We start from the raw sequence: 10,000 nt of genomic DNA, 5'->3' as shown, positions 1-10,000 counted from the left end.
TAAAAAAAATATTCAAAAATTAAAAACTTTTTTGCCCGGGCTCGATCGGGGCTGTCCATTCCCTCCGCTCCGCGGGGGCATTGTAGTTTCGCCAAGCGGCACGACGGGGCGCTGGAGCGGTTAGACGGCCAGCGTGCGCCGAAGAAGAGCGTGGGCGAAGAGGAGAGTGGACGAAGAAGAGCACGTTCCCCCGGGCACGATTGGGGGCGACGTTTCGCGCGGTTCGGACCGTACCAGAGCTCCGGCCGGCGTGCGTGGCAGTTAAGCCGAAGAGGATCACCTTCCGCCCGGGCACGAGCGGGGCGACATTTCGCTCCGTACGAGAGCTCCGGAGGAGGCCTGCCGGCCGGCGTGGCATTTAAGCCGAAGAGGAGCACCTTCCGCCCGGGGCACGAACGGGGCGAAATGAAATCGATTTCAACCGAACGGAGACACGCTTCGGGGGAGCAGGTCCGGCGTGCGTGACAATTAAGCCGAAGAGGAGCACCTCTTCCGCCCGGGCACGAGCGGAGCGCGAGGCTGTCAGTTATGAATGAATAAATAAATAAATGAAGAATGCCACCTTTCATTTCACAGGGCACAGCGGTATTTTTTGTTATAACATGAATTTCACTCTCTCTCTCTCTCTCTACCCGTATTCTATATGGTGTACTGTATACAGGGGGGTATACTGTATACAGTGAACCCCCGGTTATCGCGGTTAATGGGGACCGAGACCACCCGCGAAAACTGAAAATCCGCAAAGTAGCGGCGAACCTTCAAAAATGCTTAAAAAAAAAAAAAAAATATATATATATATATATATATATATATACGGGTAGAGAGAGAGAGAGTGAAATTCATGTTATAACAAAAAAAAAACAAATTATTATTAAAACTTATTATTTTTTTTATTCCCCAGCCATTATTTTTGTATTTATTCAATTACTTCTTTTTGTATTTATTTAATTACTTTGACTTTTACCTGCTGGTACGCCGTCCGGTGTGCCCTGTGAATGTTATGATCCTCCAGCAGAGCTGGAGGATCGAGCAGGACTCTCCAAACGCAGACACGGGAAAAAAGGTGGTGATACAAAGATATTTATTATAATCACAATATAGTCAGTATCCAATTACAATATAGGACTATGAGGGTCTTTTGGCTATAATATATATAATACCAATCGGCGGAAAGAACGTAAAGCGCTGGTGGAACACTCGCACCAGGAAAAGGGAATAACTATAGAACGAAAAGGCAAGGAATGACTAACGAAGATTGCTTACTACGGAAGGATAAGAGGAGACCAATCATCGACAGAAAAAGAGAACAGAAAACGAGCCGAGCTGTAGCTGATAACGAAATGAAAGACAAACGCGACAACAAGAAACACTTGAACAAGATAACGATCGAAGTACGGGAGCATGAGCAAGTAGGATAACAATCCGACGCCAGGTAGTCAGTGTAGGTTGATTATATAGTGAGTGTAATCAGTGAGTGAATGGGAATCCGGTGCGGGGCTGGTGGGCGCGTCTGACGGCATGGCGCGAGACGATCGCTGGAGGAACGCCCACACAGCTGAAAAAACAAAAACACACACGGCATGACAGGCACGGATCATGACAGTGTAATGAAAGGTGGCATTCTTCATTTATTTATTTATTCATTCATAACTAACTGCCTCGCGCTCCGCTCGTGCCCGGGCGGAAGAGGTGCTCCTCTTCGGCTTAATTGTCACGCACGCCGGACCTGCTCCCCCGAAGCGTGTCTCCGTTCGGTTGAACTCGGTTTAATTTCGCCCCGCTCGTGCCCCGGGCGGAAGGTGCTCCTATTAGGCTTAACTGTGACACACGCCCGCCCTCCTCCCCCGGAGCTTCCATTCGGTTAAACTTAGGGGCCGCTTGACACCGCCCGTGCCCGGGGAAGGTGCTCCTCTTCGGCTTAACTGTGACGCGAGCATGCCCTCCTCCTCCGGAGCTTCCATTCGGTTAAACTTAGGGGCCGCTTGACACCGCCCGTGCCCGGGTGGGAGGTGCTACTCTTCAACTTAACTGCCACGCACGCCGGCCGGCCTCCTCCGGAGCTCTGGTACGGTCCGAACCGCGCGAAACGTCGCCCCAAATCGTGCTCTTCTTCGTCCACTCTCCTCTTCGCCCACGCTCTTCTTCGGCGCACGCCGGCCGTCTAACCGCTCCAGCGCCCCGTTGTGCCGCTCGGCGAAACTACAATGCCCCCGAATATTTTTTAGACCCGCGAAGCACTGAACCCGCGAAAGGTGAACCGCGAAGTAGCGGGGGTTCACTGTACATGTATAGGTTTTTTTAAGCATTTTTGAAGGGGCGCCGCTACTTCGCGGATTTTCATTTTTCGCGGGTGGTTTCGGTCCCCATTAACCGCGATAACCGGGGTTTCACAGTATATGTATATATATATATATGTATATATGTAGATGTATATATGTATATGTATGTATGTATATATGTATATGTATTTATATGTATTTGGATATGTATATGTATATATATGTATGTATATGTATATATATGTATACGTGAGTGTGTATATATATCGGCAATTCCTTTTCCAAATGTAAGGTGTATATTTGCTTGTCTTCACTAGGTGGTCTGCCATATATATCGTGCCATCGCATCAAGATATCTTCCCATGAAGAACATTAAGCTAGTTCATTTAGACTCCCATCCAGATCTGCTAATTCCTGTCAACTTGTGTGCTGATGCAGTTTTTGAAAAGGATAAATTGTTAAGGTATGTGTGTCAATATATTTTTCGTATTTTCGCGGCCAAAAGACGCGCCGTATCAAAGGGCGCAGCATCAGTTGTTGGTGTTATTTCTGTATTTAGCACATACTCAGGGTGCAGCACACGATGAGACGCATGCTAGCTCGCGCATGCTAGCTCGCGCATGTTGGTTCGCGCATGCTAGCTTTGAGCATGATAGCTCGTAAACAATAAAACAAAGAAACACAATTACTACAAAACATGCATCTTTCATGCCATTCATATTCCAAAAATAAATAAAAATAACACAGGGTATTGCAATGCTTTCAGGGTGCCTATCAGTTCAGCCAATCATATGGCTGGTAAGAGAGATGTGAGTGGTGTGCTTTGGGCAGTGTTTTTTTTTTTTTTTTTTGCAGAGTGTTGTACAGTAATACCCCGATACTTCGCGGTTCACCTTTCGCGGGTTCAGTGCTTCGCGGGTCTAAAAAATATTCGGGGCATTGTAGTTTCGCCGAGCGGCACGAGGGGGCGCTGGAGCGGTTAGACGGCTGACGTGCGCCGAAGAAGAGCGTGGGCGAAGAGGAGAGTGGACGAAGAAGAGCACGTTCCCCCGGGCACGATCCGGGGCGACGTTTCGCGCGGTTCGGACCGTACGAGAGCGGAGGAGGCCGGCCGGCCGGCGTGCGTGACAGTTACGCCGAATAGGAGCACCTTCTCCGTGCACGGGCGGTGCCAAGCGGCCCCTAAGTTTAACCGAATGGAAGCTCCGGAGGAGGAGGGCATGCTCGCGTCACAGTAAGCGGAAGAGGAGCACCTTCCCCGGGCACGGGCGGTTCCAAGCGGCCCCTAAGTTTAACCGAATGGAAGCTCCGGGGGAGAAGGGCGGGCGTGTGTCACAGTTAAGCCGAATAGGAGCACCTCTTCCGCCCGGGCACGAGCGGAGTGTGAGGCTGTCAGTTATGAATGAATAAATAAATAGATGAAAAATGCCACCTTTCATTTCACTGTCATGATCCGTGCCTGTCATGCCGCGTGTGTTTTTGTTTTTTCAGCTGTGTGGGCGTTCCTCCAGCGATCGTCTCGCGCCATGCCGTCAGCTGCTGCGAGACGCGCTGATTACACTGACTATATTGTGATTAGAATAAATATCTTTGTATCACCACCTTTTTTCCCGTGTTTGCGTTTGGAGAGTCCTGCTCATTCCTCCAGCTCTGCTGGAGGATCATAACATTCACAGGGCACACCGGACGGCGTACCAGCAGGTAAAAGTCGAAGTAATTAAATAAATACAAAAATAAGTAATTGAATAAATACGAAAATAATGGCTGGGGAATAAAAAATATTATAAATTTAATAATAATTTTTTTTTTTTTGTTATAACATGAATTTCACTCTCTCTCTCTCTCTACCCATATATATATATATATATATATATACGTATATATATATATATTTTTTTTATAAGCATTTTTGAAGGTGCGCCGCTACTTCGCGGATTTTCAGTTTTCGCGGGTGGTCTCGGTCCCCTTTAACCGCGATAACCGGGGTATTACTGTACTGTAACCTGGAATGTTTCTTGCTTGTATAACATGAATCATAAGACAGACTATCGTGGAAAGCTGCCCTTTTGTCCAGCTTTTTCCCGCAAGCACAAACCGGTCTGTTCTAACTGACTCTCTCAAACCACCACCAAAAGATGTATTCAGATAATTTATTTGTCACGGTCAATTCAAAGCGCACTAATCTCAGACTTTAACTAGCAGGGTGTGCTAACATGCTCTCTGTAATAACCTAAGGGGCATCGGCAGTTGCTCAAGTAGATAGCACGTGTACAGATTTAATGGGTCTATACACAAGGCGTGTCGCATTACAGGGTGCCCCATCTGTTTTGGGGGATTTTTGAGGATTTAAAGTGTTCCTTATGGTCGCAAAAATATGGTATTTGTGTCTGATATATTCACGGGGTGATTATTGGTCATTGATATATATGGTCATTACCTTTCATCTTCTGGTCCGGTGTCACACCTCCACCCGGAAGCGCAAACAGTTTTTGACAGCTGAAGCAGCTAGGTGCAAGTGCCATTACACATGTGGATGTTTTTTTGTGTTTTTGAAAACCTGTTTGAGTTGAAATAGTCAGTAAAACATTCATGAAGGAACATAAATAGAAGTGTTCAGCTGGTAAATTGGACTCAGACTTTGATTCATCAGACACTGTACCAATCAGCGCGTCAATTAGGTTATTATTATTATTAAAATTATCATTATGATCCAGGTGCTGCATATCAGTAGCTTAAAGCGTTACTTTGGCCATGATAAAAGTCCTCAAGTTTTGGTCCTATGCTGGTTATGTAATCTGTCAGACCCCGCTTACCTTGAAGGATTTATCGGGAAAAAGTCTTAACTGACTCTCCGCTTAAGGGGTAAAAACTCCCTGTTTCCCTCAGCCGCTCTCACGTGGTGGCCAGAGGGTATGGAATTCTCCTAAACGTGTGTCGGAAGAGACTCGCCCGAGTTCTAACCTCTTATTAATGTTGTAGAGTCAGTCCAAATTTAAAGATTATGAATTACCATTAATGAGTAACTGTATTAGAATTAAGACAAACGATAACCGACTACTTTGGTAGCGGCTCTCTTCCTGATCGTTCTGTCGCTAATGAAGAGGACTCGGGTAATTTCAGCAGCTCTTGTTAAATTATCACAGACTCGTTTATTGCCAAATGAATTATTTACACACTTTAATGGCAAATACCGCTATATTGGGTCAAGTCTTTTAATTTAAAAGTGGGTAAGTGGAGATAATAAAACATTGGTTAAAAGATGACAAAAGATATTTAAATGCTATAGTTCTGTTTTTTGTGATTTTTGTTTATCACATATGAATAACTCTTTCAAATAGTCATTGATAACAAAAGGTGGAATGCAATAGATCAATGATTAAGAAAACCAGATTATGTAAAACGATTATAATTATAAGTACAATTGTTCATTCAACATAAGCCAAACTTAATGTAATTGGTTACATGCGGAATCACAAATCAAAAGGCACAGGTAGTAAATTTTATCAAGCAGAATTATTGTAAAAATTGGGATCAAGCTGATATTCTCTTTAGATGAAAGCGCCAAAGAACCCTCGGATTAACAATACAATACAACAGTATATATATGTGTATATATACACGCATATATATATGTATATATGTATGTATATATAATATATATGTATGTATATATATATGTATATATATATATGTATGTGTATATATATATGTATGTATATATATATGTATGTATATGTATATATATATACATATATGTATATATATATGTATATATAATCCTTTGCGCTGTTTTGACTGTCCTCTGGAGCCTCACTCTGTCCGCCTCAGTGCAGCCGCTGTACCAGGTGGAGACACAGTACGTCAGCAGGCTCTCGATGGACGAGTGGTAGAAGGCTAGCAGCAGCTTCCTGTCCAGGTTGAATTTCCTGAGGACTCTCAGGAAGTGCAGACGCTGGCGGACCTTCTTTACCACTGCTGTGGTGTTGTGAGTCCAAGAAAGGTCGTCGGAGATCTGTACTCCCAGGAGCTTGAACGTGTGGACCCTCTCCACACACACGCCTTCGATGCAGAGGGGGGGCGGCACCGTCTTGTTCCTCCTGAAGTCGACGACAATCTCCTTTGTTTTTGCAGTGTTAAGGTGCAGTCTGTTGTCCTTGCACCAAGCTGTCAGTCTTTTTACCTCCTCTCTGTAGGCTGTCTCGTCACCTTCCGAGATCAGACCGACCACTGTCGTCAGCAAACTTGACGATGGTGTTGTTGCCGTGGGCCGGGCTGCAGTCGTAGGTGTAGAGGGCGTACAGGAGAGGGCTCAGCACGCATCCTTGAGGGGAACCGGTGCTCAGCATGCGGGTGTAGGACGTGTAGGGGCCGAGCAACACAGTCTGGGGTCTGTTGGTCAGAAAGTCCTTAATCCAGATGCGTGTGAGGGCAGGGAGGCCGAGAATGTCCAGTTTGGCGACGAGGATGTCTGGGATGATCGTGTTGAATGCCGAGCTGTAGTCCACAAAGAGCATCCTTGCATAGCTCTGCTGTTGTTCCAGGTGGCCCAGCACAACATGCAGAGCAGTGTCGATGGCGTCCTCAGTGGATCTGTTAGCCCGGTATGCAAACTGGTAGGGGTCCAGAGTGGGAGGAAGGCAGTCCCTGATGTGCTGGAGAACCAGCCTCTCGAAGCACTTCATGATGACTGGTGTGAGAGCAACATGACGGTAGTCATTCAGGTGGACGGCGGGTGACTTTTTGGGGACTGGAATAATGGTGGAAGTTTTCAAGCAGGAGGGGATGACTGCTTGAGCCAAGGAGCGGTTGAAGATCCTGCAGAAAACATGTGCCAGTTGGTGGGCACATGCTCTGAGGACCTTGCCTGGTATTCCGTCGGGTCCAGTAGCTTTTCTGGGGTTAACCGCCAGGAGCGCGCGCCTCACATCGTGTTCCTCTACGATGAGTGGGGGGGAGTTGGAGCATGAAGTGCGGGGGTGTGACGGTTGGGGCGAGTCAAAGCGGGCGAAGAAGCAGTTAAGCTCCTCTGCCAGCGATGCACTCGGGTCTACAGAGGTCGTGCTGCCGCCACGGAAGTTGGTGATGCTCCGTAGACCCTGCCACACCTCCCGTGGTCTGTTACTGGCGAGGTGGGCCTCCAGCCTCCCCTTGTAGATTGCCTTGGCTAGCTTGATGCCTTTGCTCAGGTCAGCACGGGCCACCCTGTACTGGGCTTTGTCGCCTGACCTGAAGGCAGCGTCCCGGGCCTTGAGGAGAGCGCGAACCCTGCTGGACATCCAGGGCTTCGCATTTGGGAAGGTCCGTATAGTCCTGTGTAGGGACACAGTTTCCATGCAGAACTTGATGTAGTCCAGTACACAATGTGTGTAGACATCAAGGTCCTGATGATCAAAGAGGTCCCAGTTTGTGTCTTGAAAGCAGTCCTGTAATTCACTCATGGCGTCGTCACGCCAGGTATTCACATTCTTTGTGGTGGGCCTGAATCTGCGTCTGAGAGGGGTGTACGCAGGTGCGAGCTGCAAGGACAGGTGGTCTGACTGGCAGAGAGGGGCGAGTGGGAGGGCCCTGTATGCGTGTTTGATGTTCGAGTACACATGGTCGAGAGTGTTGTCTCCCCTCGTTGGGCACTTGACATGCTGGTGAAACTCTGGGAGTACAGTCTTTAAATTGGCCTTATTAAAGTCTCCCGCTAATACGTGAACGCCATCAGGGTGGGCCCGCTGATGTTTATTGATGACGCACGCGAGTAGCGAGAGCGCCGTGCTAGTGATAGCGTCGGGAGGGATGTAAACAGCTGTGACAATCACGACCGTTAGCTCCCTCGGGAGAAAATAAGGCCGGCATTTAACGGACATGAACTCGATGTCGGGGAAGAGTGCTTCTCGACGATCGTGCTATCGCCGCACCAGTTCTCATGCACGTAAACACAGAGCCCCCCGCCCCTCCTCTTACCGGTGTCCCTCGTCCGATCCGCGCGATGTAGCGAGCGCCCGGCCAGCTGGATGCTAGCGTCGGGGACGTCTGCGTGCAGCCAGGATTCCGTGACGACGATCACACTGCTATCTCTCACATAGCGATTTCCCAGGATTTGTAATCCCAGATCGTCGATTTTGTGGACCACGGATCTGGCGTTGGTGAGGTACAGACTCGGCAGTGGTTGCCTGTGGGGCTGCCGCCGCAGCCGTTGCAAGACACCGGACCTGCAACCCCGCTTCTGCTTCCTCTCTCTGCGTTGCCTGCGCCGCCTCCCGGTCCCGATGACAAGCCACGGTGAGCCGGGCAGCCTCGCCAGTTCGTCCGGAATTTTGCGATCATAGCAAAATTCCTCTGTGATGGTTAATTCGCATTGATATCCAATGTCCACGATGTCCTGGCGGGTATATCGATGTTGTGCCTCAGTTGGTGCCAATAAGAGCAAGCAAACACTAATAAAAAGTAATAAGGAGCACTGGGAGGGAGAGCTGTTAGCCGCTGCGTCTATGCGCGCCGCCATCTTGAAAAAAAAAAATATATATATAAATATATGTGTATGTGTGTATATATATATATATATATATATATATATACACACACACATATATATATATATATATATATATATATATATATATATATATATATATATATATATACGCACATATATGTATATAATATATATATGTATATATATATGTGTGTGTGTGAATATCGATATTTTTTTTGGGTCATATATGCCAATTATTTTTCATTCTTTATTATTTGTGTTATGTGTAAGTAATTACTTGTGACACAAATAGATGTGATTTGTCATTTTATGTACTTACCTCACTTCTTTTAAAATTCATAATCATGTGCATATAAATTTTGGTAATAATCCATCACAGTTATTGGATATATGAAGTGGCAATGTTTTTCTAATTACTTGTGACACAAATAGATGTGATTTGTCATTTTATGTACTTACCTCACTTCTTTTAAAATTCATAATCATGTGCATATAAATTTTGGTAATAATCCATCACAGTTTTTGGATATATGAAGTGGCAATGTTTTTCTCTCCACCAGACAACTAAAAGAAGCAATCTTACAACGTTCATACAATTATAATATTGCAACTTTCATTATCGTATACATTGTAATTTGCGGAATGAGTTGTGATTTTCATTTTATTTTCCTACAATCCTCATCGTATGCAAGGCATTAATTATTTGGTTGCTCGATGACTTTGTTGACGTGGTGGAGGTTGGGGCATTGCATTTGTAATTTGTTGCTACCACATCATACACAGTAAGTGTGTTTGTGCTAAGCAGTTTGTTGTGTCGTTTGCATCATTATAATGAAATGTGCACTTGTTAGTTGCACAGCAGCATATGGAGTGGCAGGAGGGCTGACTTGAAGCAAAGGCCTCCCAAACAAACTGCTTTTGGTGGGGAAAAAGCAGGGTTATAAAATATGCTGGATTTATTTTTCCATTGTATTTTGACAAGAGCATGTAACAGCCATGTTTTTCACGCCCCTGGGAACTTTTTTAAATTGTGACAAAATATTAGTTGTTTTTTATTTTTTAAATAGCAAGCTACACTGGCTGCACTATAATGTGACATGAAGTACTTAATCCCATTAATGACAGCCAACATGCATCTTTTTACAGTGAGTTGAGTATAGAAAATTGGATCATGCCTATGGTTTATGCTGGTCACGTTTCTTGTGTGGCATGGATACATCCGTACTGGTCCCAGCAA

The 10,000-nt window shown here is 45.9% G+C and overlaps 1 protein-coding gene across 4 annotated transcripts in view; it reads left to right on the top strand.

The window, feature by feature from the left end:
- c12h5orf22 (chromosome 12 C5orf22 homolog) overlaps positions 1 to 10,000 on the top strand; it is a 38,174-nt gene that overhangs the window by 2,530 nt on the left and 25,644 nt on the right. For 3 of the 4 annotated variants that reach the window (XM_088311540.1, XM_088311538.1, XM_088311541.1), the window contains exons 2-3: positions 2,597 to 2,742; positions 9,910 to 10,000. The exon at positions 9,910 to 10,000 is cut by the window's right edge and continues 59 nt beyond it. In XM_088311540.1, coding sequence (XP_088167666.1) covers positions 2,597 to 2,742; positions 9,910 to 10,000 — 237 coding nt within the window. The remainder of the gene's footprint in view (positions 1 to 2,596; positions 2,743 to 9,909) is intronic. The other variant, XM_088311542.1, reaches the window with a different exon arrangement.

Source organism: Idiotropiscis lumnitzeri, chromosome 12 (genome assembly GCF_059441095.1).
Source record: "Idiotropiscis lumnitzeri isolate Australia: NSW breed Sydney's pygmy pipehorse chromosome 12, RoL_Ilum_1.0, whole genome shotgun sequence".
In the NCBI taxonomy this organism is placed as follows: domain Eukaryota; kingdom Metazoa; phylum Chordata; class Actinopteri; order Syngnathiformes; family Syngnathidae; genus Idiotropiscis; species Idiotropiscis lumnitzeri.
Note: the sequence above shows the minus strand (reverse complement) of the source record. Positions and strands in the feature narration are given on the sequence as shown.